The sequence below is a fragment of the Ammospiza nelsoni genome, chromosome 24 (genome assembly GCF_027579445.1).
Source record: "Ammospiza nelsoni isolate bAmmNel1 chromosome 24, bAmmNel1.pri, whole genome shotgun sequence".
NCBI classification, from domain to species: domain Eukaryota; kingdom Metazoa; phylum Chordata; class Aves; order Passeriformes; family Passerellidae; genus Ammospiza; species Ammospiza nelsoni.
Genome location: NC_080656.1, coordinates 4,754,284 through 4,774,315, shown reverse-complemented (window position 1 = coordinate 4,774,315; position 20,032 = coordinate 4,754,284). Strand labels below are relative to the sequence as shown.

Here is a 20,032-nt window from a genome sequence, read left to right as displayed (position 1 = left end):
TCAGGAATGGTTTCAGTGCTTTCTGCAGTGGTTTCAGGAATAGTGTCAATGGTTTCAGTGGTTTCAGGAATGGTTTCAGTGATTTCAGTGGTTTCAGGAATGGTTTCAGAAATGGTTCCTGGAATGGTTTCAGTGCTTTCCTGCAGTGGTTTCTGGAATGGTTTCAGTGGTTTCAGTGGTTTCAGGATTGGTTTCAGTGCTTTCCTGCAGTGGTTTCAGGGATGGCTGATACGTGAGCAGCTCACCTTCACTCCTGCCACCACAAACCTGGGTGACAAAACCTTAAAACCAACTTTTTCCTTGAAGAAATGCGCCCTGCCAGGGAGAAAAGCCACCTGTGGGTCAGGATCACACATTTGCTGCCTCCTGCCTTCCCAGGGATTAACGAAGGGAGCGGCTGCACCACCCCTGCAGGGCAGCCACCAGGGGCTCAGCCACGATGCAAGAAATCTAGAAATAAATCTGAGAAATAAGAAATCTGGAAACAAATCCAAGAAGCGAGAAATCTAGAAAAAAAATCCAAGAAATGAGAAATCTTGAAACAAGGTAACCCCGAGAAACAAGAAATCTAGAAAGAAACCCAAGAAACAAGAAATCTAGAAACAAAGAAAATTAATAAGAAATCCAGAAAAATCAAATATATAAGAGATCAATAAAAGAAACAAGAAATCTAGAAATAAATCCAAGAATAAGGAATCTAGAAACAAGGTAACCACGAGAAACAAGAAATCTAGAAACAAAACAAATAAGAAATCTAGATACAAATCCAAGAAATCTAGAAAGAAACCCAAGAACCAAGGTATCTAGAAAGAAAACAAAGGCATAAAGAAATCTAGAAAAAATCCAAGAAATGAGAAATCTAGAAACGAGATATATCCAAGAAACGAGAAATCTAGAAATGAATCCAAGAAATTTAGACATTTAGAAACAAGATAAATCCAAGAAACAAGAAATCTAGAAACCAAACAGACATAAGAAATCTAGAAAGAATTCAAGAAATAAGAAAACTAGAAACAAGACTAGATCAATACAAGAAACAAGAAATCTAGAAATAAATCCAAGACACAAGAATCTAGAAACAAGATAAACCCAAGAAACAAGAAATTTAGAAATAAATCCAAGAAATTTAGACATTTAGAAACAAGATAAATCAAAGACACAAGAAATCTAGAAACAAACCAAAGAAACAAGAAATTTAGAAACTAGAGAAACCCAAAAAAGCAAGAAATCTAGAAACAGGGTTAATGCAAGAAACAAAAAATCTGGTAAAAAGATAAACACAAGAAACAAGAAATCTAGAAACAAGATAAACCAAAGAAACAAGAAATCTAGAAACACATCCAAGACACAAGAAATCTAGAACCAAGATAAATACAAGAAATCTAGAAACAAACCAAAGAAACAAGACATTTAGAAACTGGACAAACCAAAAAAACAAGAAATCTAGAAACTAATCCAAGAAACAAGAAATCTAGAAATGAGTTAAACCCAAGGAACAAGAAATTTAGAAACAAGATGAGCCCAAGACCAAAACCAGCCCCGTTTTAAGCCAGGACCATCCCGGCAGGAGTTTGCAGTGGGATGAGGTGATGCTGTTTGTTGTTTTTGTTGTTGGGACTGGAAGAGAGGAAAAGTTCCCTCAAGATGCAAGAAATCTAGAAACAAGATAAACCAAAGAAACAAGAAATCTGGAAACAAATCCAAGAAACAAGAAATCTAGAAACAAGATAAACACAAGAAACACGAAATCTAGACACAAATCCAAGAAACAAGACATCTAGAACCAATATAGATACAAGAAATCTAGAAACAAACCCCAGGAAAAAAACATTTAGAAACTAGACAAACCAAAAAACCAAGAAATCTAGAAACTAATCCAAGAAACAAGAAATCTAGAAACAAACCCAAGGAACAAGAAATTTAGAAACAAGGTGAGCCCAAGACCAAAAGCAGCCCCGTTTTAAGCCAGGACCATCCCAGCAGGAGTTTGCAGTGGGTTGAGGTGATGCTGTTTGTTGTTGGGACTGGAAAAGAGGAAAAGTTCCCTCAAGATGCAAGAAATCTAGGAACAACATAAACACAAGAAACAAGAAATCTGGAAACAAATCCAAGAAACAAGAAATCTAGAAACAAGATTAATACAAGAAACAAGAGATCTAGACACAAATCCAAGAAACAAGACATCTAGAAACAAGATAAACACAAGAAACAAGAAATCTAGACACAAATCCAAGAAACAAGACATCTAGAACCAATACAAATACAAGAAATCTAGAAACAAACCCCAGAAAAAAACATTTAGAAACTAGACAAACCAAACAACCAAGAAATCTAGAAACTAATCCAAGAAACAAGAAATCTAGAAATAAGTTAAACCCAAGGAACAAGAAATTTAGAAACAAGATAAGCCCAAGACCAAAACCAGCCCCGTTTTAAGCCAGGACCATCCCGGCAGGAGTTTGCAGTGGGATGAAGTGATGCTGTTTGTTGTTTTTGTTGTTGGGACTGGAAGAGAGGAAAAGTTCCTTCAAGATGCAAGAAATCTAGAAACAAGATAAACCAAAGAAACAAGAAATCTGGAAACAAATCCAAGAAACAAGAAATCTAGAAACAAGATAAACACAAGAAACACGAAATCTAGACACAAATCCAAGAAACAAGAAATCTAGAAACAAAAAAAAACCACAAGAAATCTAGAAACAAGATTAACACAAGAAACAAGAAATCTAGACACAAATCCAAGAAACAAGACATCTAGAACCAATACAAATACAAGAGATCTAGAAACAAACCCCAGAAACAAAAATTTAGAAACGAGACAAACCAAAAAACCAAGAAATCTAGAAACTAATCCAAGAAACAAGAAATCTAGAAACAAGATAAACCCAAGGAACAAGAAATTTAGAAACAAGATAAGCCCAAGACCAAAAGCAGCCCCGTTTTAAGCCGGGACCATCCCGGCAGGAGTTTGCAGTGGGATGAGGTGATGCTGTTTGTTGTTTTTGTTGTTGGGACTGGAAGAGAGGAAAAGTTCCCTCAAGATGCAAGAAATCTAGAAACAAGATAAACCAAAGAAACAAGAAATCTAGAAACAAACAAAAAAACCCCCAAGAAATCTAGAAACAAGATAAACGAAAGAAACAAGAAATCTAGGGAAAAAAAAAAAAAAAAAAAAAAGAAATCTAGAAACAAGATAAACACAAGAAACACGAAATCTAGACACAAATCCAAGAAACAAGACATCTAGAACCAATACAAATACAAGAAATCTAGAAACAAACCCCAGAAAAAAACATTTAGAAACTGGACAAACCAAAAAACCAAGAAATCTAGAAACTAATCCAAGAAACAAGAAATCTAGAAACAAGTTAAACCCAAGGAACAAGAAATTTAGAAACAAGGTGAGCCCAAGACCATCCCGGCAGGAGTTTGCAGTGGGTTGAGGTGATGCTGTTTGTTGTTTTTGTTGTTGGGACTGGAAAAGAGGAAAAGTTCCCTCAGGATATCAGTGATAAAAAAATGCACTGAATCCAGCAGGCAGCAGAGATAAATGAGAGAAATCATGAAAAATATTTTACATCACGTCCTGGTCATTCTGGGCTTGGCCATGGGTTATTTACACCTTCCCCACTTCCTCCATGTGTGTGCAACAGCAAGAAATTCAAATTATTTGCTCTATAAATGCCCTTAAAACCTATATCTGAACTGCTTTTATGGAGTTCTGGATATAAAATTTAAAAATTTGTGTTGGAACTGCTTTCCAAACCCAAAAAAGTTCAAAATGTTTAAGGCAGCATGCAGGAAAATGCTCCAAATGGAAACAGAAAGCAAAGGTTCATGGCAGGATTCATAGAGTGGGGTTTGATTTTCTGTGATGAAAACAAAAAAAAAAAAAAAAAAACATTAAGCACTTGTGAATTAAATTAACCACCAGAACACAATCTCATTTCAGAACAACTCACTGAAGAATTTTGATGAAAAACAGGAAATCCACCGACATTTCCTGTTCCCAGCAAGGATTCCCTGCGAGTCTCTTCCACTGCAGAATCCTCCAACATTAATTTTATTTTTTTATAAAAGAGAGGGAGCTCAAAATCTCTCCCACTCTCCTCAAGCTTCTTGGGAAGAGCAAGGAAAAAACGGCTGCTTGGAATAAGTCAGGATCCAAGAATAAAACCTCATTTCACTTATTCCAAGTCAAAAAAATCTAAATAAAACCTCATTTCCTGTATTCCAAGTGAAAAAAACCTCTGAATAAAATCTCATTTCCTTTATTCCAAGTGAAAAAATATCTGAATAAAACCTCATTTCACTTATTCCAAGTGAAAAATTCTCTGTGTACAATCTCATTTTATTTATATCAAGTAAAAAAGAAATCTCTGAATAGGATCTCATTTCATTTCTTTCAAGTGAAAAAATCTCTGAGTAAAATCTCATTTTATTTATATCAAGTGAAAAAATAAAGTGAAAAAATAAAACCTAACTTAATTTATTCCAAGTCAAAAAATCTCTGAGTAAAATCTCATTTTATTTATATCAAGTGAAAAAAATCTCTGAGTAAAACCTCATTTCACTTACTTCAAGTGAGAAAAATCTCTGAATAAAGTCTCATTTCATTTATACCAAGTCAAAAATTCTCTGAATAAAACCTCATTTCACTTATTCCAAGTGAAAAATTCTCTGTGTAAAATCTCATTTTATTTATATCAAATAAAAAATTATCTCTGAATAGAATCTCATTTCATTTCTTCCAAGTGAAAAAATCTCTGAGTAAAATCCCATTTTATTTATTTCAAGTCAAAAAATCTCTGAATAAAACCTCACTTCACTTATTCCAAGTGAAAAAACCTCTGAATAAAACCTCATTTTATTTATTTCAAGTGATCAAACCTCTGCTAGAAACAAAAATCTGCCTTCCCAGCCCTTCTTTTCGCCAGAACCATCTCCATTCTGCAATAACCCGTTCCCAAAACATCGCCCAGACTCTCTGGAAATTCCATTTTTCCATCTCCAGCTGGGCAGGAGCTGCTGCTGACACTGGGGATTTCTCTGGCAGTGTTTCCTTCATCTCTCTCAATTTCAGGGATTTTTTCCCACCAAACTTTGTGGGATAAGCAAATTCCCAAAATCTTCCTGTTCCCTGCAAGGATGGGATGGGGATATCCCTGGGAACGGGAATATTCCCACTCTGCCGGTGTGGGATTGGTTTTTAATCTGATTTTTAGCTTTAATTTTCAGTCGAGGTGCCCAAAACCACCCAGAGGTTGTGGGGTTTGTTTTATTGGTTGGCAAAAATATTTTGGGAAGTGAATTCCTGGAGTGGCAGGGGAGCAACAACAGAGATTTGAGGGGTTTTTTGAGTCGTATTTTGACTTTTTTCTCATAGATCTGACACCACAGAGCAGAGCCAGAACAGTCCCGAGCCATTCCCGACCCTGGAACAGCAGCAGCAAACGTGGTCAAAAATAAATCCCATAAATATCATATGGGTCCCATAAATATCATGTGGACCTCATAAATATCATGTGGATGCCATAAATATCATATAAATCCCATAAATATCATATAAACCCCGTAAATATCACGTGGATTGCAAAAATATCATATAGATCCTATAAATATCATGTGGATGCCGTAAATATCATATAGATCGCACAAATATCGTGTGGATCCCATAAATATAATGTGGATCCCATAAATATCATATAAACCCCATAAATATCATGTGGATGCCATAAATATAATATAGATCCCATAAATATCATGTGGATCCCATAAATATCATGTGGATCCCATAAATATAAAGTGGATCCCAAAATTATCATATAAATCCTATAAATATCATGTGGATCCCATAAATATCATATAAACCCCATAAATATCATGTGGATGCCATAAATATCATATAGGTTCCCATAAATATAATGTGGATCCCAAAATTATCATATAAATCCTATAAATATAATGTGGATGCCATAAATATAATATAAATCCCATAAATATCATGTGGATCCTATAAATATCATATAGATCCCATAAATATCATGTGGATCCCATAAATGTCATATAGATTCCATAAATATCATATAGATCCTATAAATATCACGTGGATCTCATAAATATCATACAGATCCCATAGATATCATGTGGATCCCATAAATATCATATAAACCCCGTAAATATCACAAAAACCCCATAAATATCATATAAACCCCATAAATATCACAAAAACCCCATAAATATCATTTGGATCCGATCTCAATTTTAATAATTCCCGATGAAACCTGTGGGGGGGAGGCTGACAATAATCCCAGAGCAAAACACACAGAAAAAATGTGAAATTTTCCAGGTTTTTAAATTCCCATCGCTTCCCTGCCCACGGGATTTGGGAAAAGGGGAGAAACCAAAGCTGGGAGTGGCATTTCCACCAGCTGTGCTTCAAACCCCACCGAGAAACGTGGTTGCTTCAAAAATCCTAATTTTTAAAGAGATTTGTGGCATTTTGTCGATGAAAATAATTGTCCTGAAAGGATTTATTTATGAAACATCCTGAAAGAATTATTTATGCTGCTTTTCCTGGATATGTGGATGGGTATTGAGGGTTTTCCTCTAAACACAATGTGCGATCTTTATTTTTCATGTAAAAAATTAGAAAGGCAGACTCACAAAATAAAATAAAGGAAGCCGACATACACATTTCAATCATGTATATTTTATATATTAAACAGGAAATTTAAACGTTTTCCCCTCACAAAACGACGTGTCCCATCATCCAAAATGCCCTGAAAGTGCTAAAAACCCCGGACAACCAAATGAAATTCTCGAGAAAAAACAAAAAAAATAAAGAAAAATAAATTAAATAACAGAAAAAATAAATTAAATAACAGGAGACACCGCCACGCCGCCGTGGTGCTGCAGCAGGGGATGCTGAGCCAGAATTTTCAGCAGAAATTTCCCAGGAAAATTCTGGGAAAATTCTCCTCCCTGGAGATGCTGAACCTCCACCTCGCTCCCTGCGCATTTCCCAGCCAGCAGCTCAGCCCGAAACCAAAATAAAATTATAAATAAATCAGGATTTACCTGGAAATGAACCCAATTTCCCCGGCAGGGAGGGAAAGGCAAAGCGGGGCTGCTCCGGCTGAGCGCAGGGAGGGGACGGGACCGCAACGCGGGACCCGCTCCGGGGCTGTTTCACAGGAAAATGGAATTTTCCTTTTAATCCACATCCACACCTTTAAACCGGGCAGGATTCGCGCTGCCCACTTCTCCAAGCTGTAGAAAATCCCTTTTTTTCTGGCTGGGAGCGCCGTTCGCTCCGTGCAGCCGAGGCGACATCGAGTTCTTGGTGATGCTCGCCCTTCACTCCCCCACAGCCGAATGAAATAAATCGGATTTTTTTGTTTTTTTGTTTTTTTTTTTTTTTGCTTTACCTGTTCCTTCGGAGGGTTTTTCTTACAATTCTTTTTATTTGGAAGCTCTCGAGTCGGAGAGCGTGGGGAGAGCAGCCAGGATTTGGGAATTGGGGGAATAAAGGGTGAAATTTGCCCTGCCTGCCTCTTCCAGGAACCACAACACGCTGCCACGAGTAGACATTTATTTTACACCCCAAAAAGTTCGGGGGACGAGGAAAACTCCGACAATTCGGAGGGAAGGGGGGAACCTAAAACAACCTCGGCTCCTTTTTCACTCCGCAGATTTCCGAGCGCTGCCCGGCCTTGGGGTGATGCTGGGGGGACACCAGAGGAGGGGAAGGGGCTCCCCCTGGATCCGCGCCCCCTTCCCCAGCCCTTGGGGGGCCAAGCGGAGGCTCTAGAGGCGATGGGGACAGATGTCCCCCTCCTCCAGGATGTCCACCTCGTCCTCGGCGTCCTGCAGCACGAAGGGGCCGGGGGGGCCCTGGCGGGGCTGGGGCGCGGCCGCCTCGGGCAGCTCGGGCTCGGGGGAGCTCTGGCTCTGCTCCCGGCTCTCCTCCCCGGCCGCCTGCTTGGGCTCGTCCTGCGTCTTGCGCAGCTGCTTTTTGTGCTTCATGCGGCGGTTCTGGAACCAGGTTTTCACCTGGGGGGAGGAGGGGAAGCGGCGGGAAGATTGGAGGGGGGGGGAAAAAAGGGGAAAAGTGGTAAAAATTAAAGGGAGAAGGGTGCTGGGTGTGATGGATGCGGGGATGCCGGAGGGGATGCGGGGAGGCTGAGTGGGTGGGATGCGGGGATTCGGAGGGGATGGGATGTGGAGGGTGCTGGAGGGGGTGCGGGGATGCTGGAAGTGACCCGGGGATGCTGAGTGGGTGAAATGTGGGGATTCAGAGGGGATGGGATGTGCAGGATACTGGAGGGGATGCGGGGATGCTGCACGGGGCGCTGGGTTGTTGGAAATTATCCGGGGGTGCTGAAAGGATGGGATGTGGGGATGCTCCTCGGGATGTGGGGATGCTCCTTGGAATCTGAGGATGCTCCTTGGGATGTGAGGATGGTTTTCGGGATGTGAGGATGGTTTTCGGGATGTGAGGATGCTCCTGGGGATGTGAGGATGCTCCTTGGGGTGTGAAGATGCTGCTCAGGATGTGGGGATGCTGGACACATGGGATGAGGGCTGGGGACAGGTGCCGGGGACAGGATGCTGGAAGTGATCCGGGCAATGCTGAAAGGATGGGACGGTCCTCGGGATGTGGGGGATGCTCCTCGAGGTGTGAGAGATCTCCTCGGGATGTGGGAATGCTCCTCGAGATGTGGGGATGCTCCTGGGGATGTGGGGATGCTCCTCGGGATGTGAGGATGCTCCTCGAGATGTGGGGATGGTTTTCGGGATGTGGGGATGGTTTTCGGGATGTGAGGATGCTCCTCGAGATGTGGGGATGGTTTTCGGGATGTGAGGATGGTTTTCGGGATGTGAGGATGGTTTTCGGGATGTGAGGATGCTCCTCGGGATATCGGGATGCCCCTCGGGGTGTGGGGATGGTGCTCGGGATGTGGGGATGCTGGACCCATGGGATGAGGGTTGGGAACAGGTGCCGGGGACAGGTTGATGGAAGTGATCTGGGGAATGCTGAAAGGATGGGATGCTCCTGGGGTTGTGGGGATGCTCCTGGGGATGTGGGGATGCTCCTGGGGATGTGGGGATGCTCCTCGGGTTGTGAGGATGCTGCTCGGGATGTGAGGATGCTGCTGGAGATGTGGGGATGCTCCTGGGGATGTGGGGATGCTCCTCGGGGTGTGAGGATGCTCCTGGGGATGTGGGGATGCTCCTCGGGTTGTGAGGATGCTGCTCGGGATGTGAGGATGCTGCTGGAGATGTGGGGATGCTCCTGGGGATGTGGGGATGCTCCTCGGGGTGTGAGGATGCTCCTGGGGATGTGGGGATGCTCCTCGGGGTGTGAGGATGCTGCTCGGGGTGTGGGGATGCTCCTCGGGGTATAGGGATGCTCCTGGGGATGTGGGGATGCTCTTTGGGGTGTGGGGATGCCCCTGGGGCTGTGGGGATGCCGGACCCATGGGATGAGGGCTGGGGACAGGTTCCAGGGCCAGTCCCCTCTCCCGTACCTGGGTCTCGGAGAGGCTGAGGGCCGTGGCCAGCTCCACCCGCTCGGGCGTGGACAGGTAGCGCTGGATCTCAAACCTCTTCTCCAGGCCGGAGAGCTGCGAGTCGGAGAAGACGGTGCGGGCTTTGCGGCGGCGGCAATGCTTCCCGGGCAGCTCGGCGTGAGCGTGGTGCTGGAACAGCGCCGGCACCGGCATCCCTGCGGGGACACACCACGATGGGCCAGGGAGAGGGGACCGGGCAAAAACCCCAGAAACGCCGCGCTTGTCCTGCCGCGGCTCGGGGTGGGGTCTCTCCCTCTCTCTTTGAATTTTTTGTGGTTTTTTCGTTGATTTCGTTTCTGAGGTCTGGGGTTGCGGGTTTTGTTGTGATGAATACGAGGGGGATTTTCCAAGAGCCCATCCGGGGTGGTGAAGGGAGTCACAGGACGGGACCCGAGGCTGGCGCGGGCGCCTGAACCCTCCCGGCGGGGAAACCACAACGAAATGGGCACGGAAAAAAAACGGGAGAGCCCTGGAAAAGCCTGGGAAGGGGGAAACGATCCTTGGCAGCCCCGCTGGCACAAGGCCTGGGAAATTTGGGAGGTTTTCTCCTTGTAGAGCAAGGAACGGGCAGAGCCGGGAGCGGGAGAGGAGCGGCGCAGCCACAGCGGGGCTGCTGGAGATGGAAAAGCGGAGCCCGCTTGGAGGGAAAAGCGAGGTTTTATTAAATAAAAGCGGTTTAAAAAAATAAAATTAAAGGCAAGCAGAGCGAAAACCTCAAGGTTTCGGACACCGGCTAACGAAGCGGCTGCCCCGGGGCGAGCAGCCAGGGATGCAGGCGGGGGATGTAAAAGATTCCTGGCAGCCCCAGAGCGGCTCTTTCACCCTCGTCCCCAGCCCAGTCCCCACCTGGACGCCCCGATCCGACACTTACCCGAGGCGGTGAGGAAATAGGGGTGGTGGTGGTGGTGATGCTCCGGCTTGTGCAGGGCGGGGTGCGGGTGCGGCGCCAGCAGGGTCGGGGTGGGCATCAGGGGGTACCCATAGTCCAAGAGGGGCACGCGGGAGGCCAGCGAGCCGGGGAAGTGCTCGGGGGGCACCTCCCGCAGGGCTTTGGGCTTGTGCAGCAGGATGTCCTCGATGAAGAAGGACGTGGGCCGGCCCGTGGACACCGGCAGCACCGGCGAGGTGAAGTTGAGGTTCATGGCCCCGCTCGGGCTGCGGGCAAGGGACGGAGCCGCGCCGGGCTGCGGGGGCACCGCCGGGGGCGGCCGGCGGGGAAGAAATAGAAACGATGGTGTCAATAAAGAAATAAATAATAGTTTTTTAAATCCGCAGTCGAAATAAACGGCGATAATATTTTTTATAAAAAAGAAATCCCCCAGGCAGAAATAAGCCGAGCTGCGGGAGCAGAGACAGGGGCGGCCGGCTGGGAAGAAATAAAAATGATGATGTAAATAAAGAAATAAAGATGATTTTTTTTAAAATCCGCAGTCAAAGTAAACAACGATAATAATTAAAAAAAAAAAAAAAAAGAAATCCCCCAGGCAGAAACAAGCCGAGCTGCGGGAGCAGGGACAGGGGGCGGCCGGCTGCACTCAGGGCCGGCAGGGAAGAAATAAAAATGATGATGTCAATAAAGAAATAAAGATGACTTTTTAAAATCCGCAGTCAAAATAAACAGCGATAATAATTTTTAACAAAAAGGAATCCCCAGGCAGGAAGGAGCTGGCGGAGCCGGGGGAGGCGAGGCGGGCGCGCCGGGGATGCGCGGGGCGCTGCGCGCCTTTGAGGCGCGCTGGGAAGGGGGACGCGCGCTGAGCCAATGGCGAGCGGGGGGGGCCGGGCCTGCGGGGCCACCCAGAGCACCCCGGGGGCGAGGAGGGGGCGAGGAGGGGGCGAGGATCGGGCAGGAGCCGCCCGGGATCCGCAGCGTCCCCCGCGCATCGCTCCGCGCCAGCGCGCTCAGCCCCGCTCCCGGCGTTTCCCCCCAAAACACGGCGGGATCTCCTCCTTTTCTTATTTCCCCCCCCCTCCTTTTAAAAATAAATAAATAAAGAACAAAACTTGGGGGGAAATAAAGCAGCGCTTCGTTCCCACGCTCCGCTCCCAACCTGTCCCCGCGCACGCCGCTTCTCCCGTCCCTCTCAGCTCTCACCCCATCATCCCAGCACGGTTTTGTTCCCATCCCTTCATCCCGTGCTCCCATTTCCCATCCCTGCCCCGCTCTCTGTTACGCCAACACTTTTTTTCTTTCCTTTATTTTTTTCTTTCCTTTTTTTTTTTTTTTTTCTTTTTTTTGGGCGTCTTTCCTCTGTTTGTCTTTTTGGTTTTTTCTTTTTGCCTTTCCTCACCCCTCTAATCTGCGCCATTCATTTCCCCGGAGTCAATTTGCTCAAATGAGGGTGATACACCACATCATAGCCGAGATAATTTCGGTTCGCATCTCGGCAAATTGCTCTAATTATTGATGTTAAACTCAGGGAAATTAAAAGAAGGCGCTTCTCCTTCATCTCCCGATTTTAAGCTCTAATTTGTTGAAATCGAGTTGTCATCACAATTCCAATCACTCCCGTTAATAGTAAAAGTGTTCTAATAGAGGCAGAATTCGCACAACCCATGCTATTAGATAATTAAGAAAGATGTTAGAAAGACAAGTGCTAATCCTTGGGCACACGGACAGCGCTTCCATCTGATCCAGCAGGTAGAACAAATTAATTACCCGAATCAATTAGTCCTAAAAGTACAGTTCTCCGGCAAGTGCAAGCCATGCCTTCCATATGGATGAGCTGGTAAATGGTAAATAGATGAGGAAAAAGCCGGGAAAGAATAGAAACGGCGAGAGCGGCGCTTTAATGAGAGCGCTGCTCTCGGCTTGGGCAGCGGGGACAGCGCCGGGCCGGGACAGCGGGGGCTCCTTGGGCAGCTGCCGAAATTGGGAAATTGGGGAATTATTGGGGAGGGGGCGGCCGGAGAGCCAGCAGGGAAGCCACGGGAGGGTTTGTGCCCGCAGCAGCCACGCCCGCACTTTGTGTGGTGCGGAGTGACCGCGCACGGGCAGAGCGCACACACCCCAGCAGCGTGAAATCATGAGTATTAAATAAAAATATCCGCGGTTCTGCCTTTGTTTTATGCGTTATATTTGTATTTATATCCAGTGTTATAGTCTTATATGTGTTTTATATATTTAGAAATGTCTATATTTCTATTTATACGCAGATCCTTTCCTGCAGAGTACCTGATGCAGGAAAGCAGGAGGAGTCCCCCAGGACTGGGGGGAAAACTCAACTCCTCTCCCTCTTTTTCCCTAGGAAAAATAATTTTAAAAACCAAAAAAAAAAATCCCCAAAAAAGACCAAAAAACCCCACAAAACAAACTAACTCTTCTCTTCTCTTCTCTTCTCTTCTCTTCTCTTCTCTTCTCTTCTCTTCTCTTCTCTTCTCTTCTCTTCTCTTCTCTTCTCTTCTCTTCTCTTCTCTTCTCTTCTCTCCTCTTCTCTCCTCTTCCCTCCTCTCCTCTCTCTTTCTTCCCCAGGAAAAAAATAGCTAAATAAATAAATAGACAAACAAATAAATAGATAAATAAATCAATTACTAGATAAAAACCTAAATAGATAAAGGCAATAATCCCGTTGCAGCGGCCCCTCCTGAAATGACCATCAGGACTTTTTGGCCGAAGGATTTTCAAATCCAACTTTCAGCGCTGGAGCAATTGAGTGGATGGACTCAGGGTGATGAAACGGGGCTAATGCCCCCCTGCTAATGAGGAGTGTCTGTCTGAGCTGCTTGAGGAGCCATTTCATCAGCTGGGATTGCTCTGCCGGGGGGGCCCTGGGCTTCTCCCTCCTCCTGGGGGGGTAAATTTGGGTATTTAAGGCAGAGCTGAGAGATTGGAGCTGTGTCACCGCAGCCAGGCTGGGTCCCAGCTCCAAACATTGGCAGGGCTGATTTTTGGAGTTGATTTGGGGCGCAGGGGAATGAGGCAGAGCAGGAAATGGGGCGAGTCTTGGTGCTCATTTGCAGCAAAACTCATCCCCCGATTGGGCAGCGGCGTTTCAGGCATATCAGCACCTCCCTGCTGCTGTTTTGGGGCAAGAAGCAGAGGGGACAGACCCCATCTGTGGGGAAGGGACAGGATGGCAGCCCCAGGAAGGGAGATCTCCCCTGCAGTGCTCACATCCAGGGATTTTTTTATTTTTTTTTTATTTAACCTTTCACAGCTCTTTGTGACAGAAATGGGGTGCCAGGTATGTCTGGTGCTCTTTGCCCCAGAAGTTTTTCCCTGTTTTTCCCCATTTGTCCCTGGGGTGATGGGACCCCACAGAGTGGATTCCATCCAGGGACCCCCAAACACGCCCAGGAGCAGCCCCTGGATCCTGGATCATCCCTTTGCCAGGCTGGACAGACAGACGGACACAAACAGAGGCTCTCCCTACACACCCCATCCCATCCGCTGCCAAACTCCGGGAGAACAGAACCCGTGGGGGGGTCACCAGCAGGGACTGCCCCAACCTGCAGGGCTGGGACACATCGGGAGGGACAAACAGACGGAGGAGGAGGAGGAGGAGGAGGAGGAGAAGGAGAAGGAGAAGGAGAAGGAGAAGGAGAAGGAGAAGGAGAAGGAGAAGGAGAAGGAGAAGGAGAAGGAGAAGGAGAAGGAGAAGGAGAAGGAGAAGGAGAAGGACTGGGATCAGGATCAGACTGGGATTAGGATCAGACTGGGATTAGGATCAGACTGGGATTAGAATCAGACCGGGATTAGAATCAGGACCAGGATTGGGACCAGAATCAGGATTGGGATTGGGATCAGGATCGGGATCGGGATCGGGGTCAGGATCAGGATCAGAATCGGGACTGGGATTGGGATCAGGATCGGGATTGGGATCAGGATCAGGATTGGGACCAGAATCAGGACTGGGATTGTGATCAGGATCAGAATTGGGACTGGGATTGTGATCAGGATCAGGACTGGGATTGGGATCAGGATCAGGACTGGGATTGGGATCAGGATCAGGATTGGGATTGGGATCAGGATTGGGATCAGGATCAGGGTCAGGACCAGGATCAGGATAAGCCAGGCAGAAGCTGCATCTTGGGCTGTTTCACTCTCTGGGTGTTTCCCTCCCCATTTGACGGGAGAACCAGAATTGTCCCTTTCTCCATCCCCCCTAAACCCCTTGAGGGACTCTGTAAATCCCAGCCTGGCACCCCAAACAACTCAGACCTCCTGATTTTTCTCTACCCACAGCCACACTGCTGTGGAGCTTGTCTCTTGCTCCTTCAATAAAACAAAACTGATTTTTACTGGCTAAAGAGGTTTATGAACTTGCTGGAAGTGATGAGCCCCATTCCTGATTTAATAACACACGTGCTTTGCTTAGATAAACCCCAACCATCATCACTCGCACACTTAAGATCATTTGAAGACATCACAGGCAGAATTTTACCCAGGAAAACAGAAATGGATTTGACTTAAAACCTCGGGGGTCAATTCAAAGGTCAGCCTGGCTGCATTGATGCTGGCAGCTTTATTTCAGTGCGCTGCATTAGGGATAAATTTGGCGTGGTTTAAAAATACGGGCACTTACCTTGAAGAGGTAAGGTAGCTCGGGAGCCCGGCCTTTTCATGCCTTTCAAGACCAATCCACTCCAAAAGGAAGGGTTAAATTAAAAACAGACAGCCTTGATAGGCTCCAAATGGGAGCCTGGCTGCGGCAGAGAGGGCTGAAGAGCCGGGGCTGAGTAGCCACGCGTGTAACACGAGAGAGGGCTTTGAACACAAAGCTTGGCTTAATGGAGAATGTTCCTGGCTCGATGCTTCAGGCTCAGCCACTTCCCATCCCCGAGCGCCTCTGCTGCAGGGGAGAGGCAGAAACACCCCCCAGCCACTCTCCCCATCCCCAAATCTGCCTTTTCTCCCCAAGCTCAGGCTCAGCTGGCGCCTGTGGGAATCCAGGAGTGGGGTGGGTGTTGGTGGTGAGGGATTTTATCGATCCAGCTCAGCTGGGACAAAGTGGGAACCCCTGGAGCACCAGGTTGGGGCTGCACTGGAAATTTTGTGCAGGAAAGGACTTTGAACACAAAGCTTGGCTTAAAGGAGAATGTTCCTGGCTCGATGCTTCAGGCTCAGCCACTTCCCAATCCTCTGCTTCTGGGGAGAGGCAAAACCACCCCTGCCTTGCCCCAGCCCCTCTCTCCATCCCCACCCTGTCTGTCTTTGCCCAAATCTGCCTTTTCTCCCCAAGCTCGGGCTCAGCTGGCGCCTGTGGGAATCCAGGAGTGGGGTGGGTGTTGATGGTGAGGGATTTTATCAATCCAGCTCAGCTGGGACAAAGTGGGAACCCCTGGAGCACCAGGCTGGGGCTGCACTGGAAATTCTGTGAACACAAAGCTTGGCTTAAAGGAGAACGTTCCTGGCTCGCTGCTTCAGGCTCAGCCACTTCCCATCCCCGAGTGCCTCTGCTGCTGGGAAGAGGCAAAAACACCCCTGCCTTACCCCAGCCCCTCTCCCCATCCCCAAATTTGCCTTTTCTGCACAAGCTCAGCCTCAGAAATCCAGGAGTGTGGTGGATGTGTTGGTGGTGAGGGATTTTATCAATCCAGCTCAGCTGGGACAAAGTGGGAGCTGTCACTATAGGACACCAAAGAACACAACCTCACTGTTCTCAAGGTGAAGAAAAAGGGAAGTTTAATTTCTCACTCCAACATTTATAGATTTCCAAAAGTGGCAGTGGATTGGAGGGTGACAGTGCCACCGCTCCAATGACACCGGACAAACCAACAGCCCATCAAATCTCTCCTCCTCCACAAAGGAATGCAAAACAATCAGTTATTTACACAATGTGGACACGCAGCTCTCTCAAGGTAAAAAGAGAATTTTAAATTTCTGACTCCAGCATTTATAGATTTATAGATTTCCAAAAGTGACAGTGGATTGGACAGTGACAGCGCCACCTCTCCAATGACACCGGACAGACCAACAGCCCATCAATTTCTCCTCCTCCATGAAGAAATGTAAAACAATGAGTTATTTACTGAAAGCGTGTCAGAAAGTTCACTACAAGAATGTCAACATCAGAAGGCTCAGAAAATCTTAAAATCCAGGGTGACAGGAGCCCCTGGAGCACCAGGCTGGGGCTGCACTGGAAATTTTGTGCCATTTCAGCATTGCCACAGAGGAACAGGAGCTGAACTCCTCGTGGGCCCTTCCAGCTTGGGATATTGGGAACATTTCTGCTGGAAAGCCCTCCAGGAGAGCTCAGAGGATGGGTTTGATATCCCAGGGCTGAGAGAGGGGAAATGAAGCTTCAGAGAGGAGTTTACCCCCTAATCAGAGATGGTGGAAAACTCCATCCAAGTTTTCCAAGGCTCAGAATTCCTCCCTTGGCTCAAACCCTGGCACTGCCCAGCCTGGCACTGCCCCTCATCTGTGCTGAGAGGAAGAAAAGCCAGAATGGGAGCCGGAGGGGAAATCAGCCTGGTGATTTATCCCCAGGCAATAAACACTCAGGTTAAAAGCCAGCTCCGCGTAATTCTGAGAAAATCACTGAACCTCCTCAAAAAGCACAACAATTCCAGGCTGAAGTGCCAGGGGAAAAAGCACAGGGAAAAGCAGCAAGTGCTGCTGATGGGAGGAGGTTCTGAGGCAGAAAGTTTTTCTGAGGCTTCCATCCCACCAAGAGCTGCAGGAATTTTGGGGATAAAAAGGGATAAAAATTGAAAGTGTAAAAAGACTATAGCTTCCTTACACAGATCAAGCCCAGCTATCCATGGGTGGGGTCAGCAGTTTCAGTCTCAAATCCAGAATTTTATCTCTGTACTGAGGATTTGCCTCATTATCGATAACCCTGAGCATTTCATTAGGGCAGAGAATAAAAGCAGAAACACTGACAGGTCTGATCCAAACACTTCCCTTAAAAGTGACATTTATTAATTGAGACCTTCTTCATTCCCTAAGAGCTTCAGCAGGGTGATCTGGACATTTCCAAAACCCTGCCTTGGTTCATTCTCAGGGAAATCTCTGATTTCTGGCTTAGGTGGGGATAATTTGCCTCTGGAAGTTTGGGGTTATTTGTAAATTTATTTTTTTTAAATCAGAAAATGTGTGGTCAACACTGGCAGGAAGGTTTCTAAAGGTGTGGGATGGATTTATGTTATATGGAAATGCAAGTTGTCTTAATTGCTCTTTCTTTCTTTCTTTCTTTCTTTCTTTCTTTCTTTCTTTCTTTCTTTCTTTCTTTCTTTCTTTCTTTCTTTCTTTCTTTCTTTCTTTCTTTCTTTCTTTCTTTCTTTTTCTCTCTTTCTCTCTCTCTTTTTCTCTCTCTTTCTCTCTCTCTTTCTCTCTTTCTTTTTTTTCTCTTTCTTTCTCTCTTTCTCTCTTCCTTTCTTCCTTTCTCCTTTCCTTTCTTCCTTTCCTCCTTCATTTTTTCATTAATTTATTTCTCTCTTTCCCTTCCTTCCTTCCTTCCTTCCTTCCTTCCTTCCTTCCTTCCTTCCTTCCTTCCTTCCTTCCTTCCTTCCTTCCTTCCTTCCTTCCTTCCTTCCTTCCTTCCTTCCTTCCTTCCTTCCTTCCTTCCTTCCTTCCTTCCTTCCTTCCTTCCTTCCTTCCTTCCTTCCTTCCTTCCTTCCTTCCTTCCTTCCTTCCTTCCTTCCTTCCTTCCTTCCTTCCTTCCTTCCTTCCTTCCTTCCTTCTTCCTTCCTTCCTTCCTTCCTTCCTTCCTTCCTTCCTTCCTTCCTTCCTTCCTTCCTTCCTTCCTTCCTTCCTTCCTTCCTTCCTTCCTTCTCCTTCCTTCCTTCCTTCCTTCCTTCCTTCCTTCCTTCCTTCCTCTCTCTCTTTCTCTCTCTCTTTCTCTTTCTCTTTCTCTTTCCTCTTTCTCTTTCTCTTTCTCTTTCTCTTTCTCTTTCCTCTTTCTCTTTCTCTTTCTCTTTCTCTTTCTCTTTCTCTTTCTCTTTTCTCTCTTTCTCTTTCTCTTTCTCTTTCCTCTTTCTCTTTCTCTTTCCATCAGAAGCCAGGAGGGATGCTCAGAGCTTTCCCTGTTTTCAATAATTCTCCTTTTCCTTTGGTTCCCTCTCGGTTCCTCCTTGCCCATCCCTCGGGGCAGGGCTGATTTTTCCACCCGGTCCCATCTGCACTTTGGGATCCGGGCTAATCCTCAGCTCTGGAAAAATCCATTCCTGCCCTGTGCTCCCTCTTTGTTGTTTCCTTTATCCCACCAGGGCTCCGTGCTCTGCTTTCATTCCAGCTGTGGAACAATCAGCGGCACATCTGCACCTTTGATTCCCCCCTTTTTTCGGCACGAATGGCTCGGGACCTCCCTTGTTCCCTGATTTTGGGGTGTCTGAGCCATGCCCATCCTTGCCTTTAACCTCTGGGGGTGGGATAATCCTGCTTTTCCCTTTCTTCTCCACCCAACTTTGATTTATTCCCTCTGTTTTCCTCCTCTTCTCTGTGGCTTCCCTCTGATTATTTGCCACACTCTGCTGCTCCATGGAAAACCTTTCCCACCCAGAGAAACCCCTGGAATAAATAAATAATCCCAATCTGGAGAAAGTGAGGATTTCACTTCTATAAAACCCACCAGAAAAAAGAAAAATTCCTTTAAAAAACCCAAAAAAAAATCCCTAAAAAACCCCAAAAAATCCCCCAGTTAATGAATGCAGGTAACAATTTGAGCCTGAAGTAATGAGTGGGTCTGGGTCTGTTTGAAAAACAGATTTTTCTCCTCATTTTTACTCTGCTGCTCCATGGAAAACCTTTCCCACTCAGAGAAACCTCTGGAATAAATAAATAATCCCAATCTGGAGTAAATGAGGGGGATATATATATAAAACCCACCAGAAAAAAAAATCCCTAAAAACCACCCAAAATTCCCCCATTAATTAATGCAGGTAACAATCTGAGCCTGAAGTATTGAGTGGGTCTGGGTCTGCTTAAAAATCAGATTTTTCTCCTCATTTTTACTCTGCTGCTCCATCCAAAACCTCTCGTGCCTTCTCCACTCAAAGAAACTCCAGGAATAAACAAATGATCCCAATCTGGAGTAAGTGAGGAGTTCACTTCTATAAAACCCACCAGAAAAAAAAAACACCAAAAAAATCCCTAAAAAAAACCCAGAAAACCCCCCAGTTACGTAGTGCAGATAACAATCTGAGCCTGAAGTACTGAGTGGGTCTGGGTCTGTTTGAAAATCAGATTTTTCTCCTCATTTCTGCTTTGCCAATAAAATGGGATAAAAGGCTGGAAAGGAATTCCCTGTCATCCCATAAGGACAAACCTCAGCCACCAGAGCACAAAAACCTGAATGGTTTTAGTGAGAATGAAACCACCAATACTTTGAGCCCTTTTTAATCCACTTTTTTCCTTTCCAGCTTTAAAATGTCTCATTCTGAAGCCTCAAAAATAAAAATCAGCACTCCGAGGTCAGAGGGAGCTGTTGGGAGCATCCAGGCTGAGCCCACAACTCCTCCCAAACCAGCTCTGTGCCAAACACACAGAAAACACCCAACCTGTGGCATAAAAA

At 46.0% G+C, this 20,032-nt stretch overlaps 1 protein-coding gene across 1 annotated transcript; it reads right to left on the bottom strand.

The window, feature by feature from the left end:
* Positions 1-7,809: 7,809 nt before the first annotated feature.
* On the bottom strand, positions 7,810-10,717 carry BSX (brain specific homeobox). The gene is made up of 3 exons (XM_059488470.1): positions 10,447-10,717; positions 9,534-9,730; positions 7,810-8,055 (listed from the first exon to the last, which is right to left on the bottom strand). Exons 1-3 carry the CDS (start codon positions 10,715-10,717, stop codon positions 7,810-7,812), a joined length of 714 nt encoding a protein of 237 aa, XP_059344453.1.
* Between the last annotated feature and the right edge of the window lie 9,315 nt (positions 10,718-20,032).

What these genes read in the sequence shown, in the direction of transcription:
- BSX (XM_059488470.1), bottom strand. Translation starts at nt 10,717, where the DNA reads ATGAACCTCAACTTCACCTCGCCGGTGCTGCCGGTGTCCACGGGCCGG. An exon ending in CTATTTCCTCACCGCCTCGG is followed by an intron (nt 9,731 to 10,446) that starts GTAAGTGTCGGA and finishes GTGTCCCCGCAG; the next exon opens with GGATGCCGGTGCCGGCGCTG. An exon ending in TCAGCCTCTCCGAGACCCAG is followed by an intron (nt 8,056 to 9,533) that starts GTACGGGAGAGG and finishes TCCTCCCCCCAG; the next exon opens with GTGAAAACCTGGTTCCAGAA.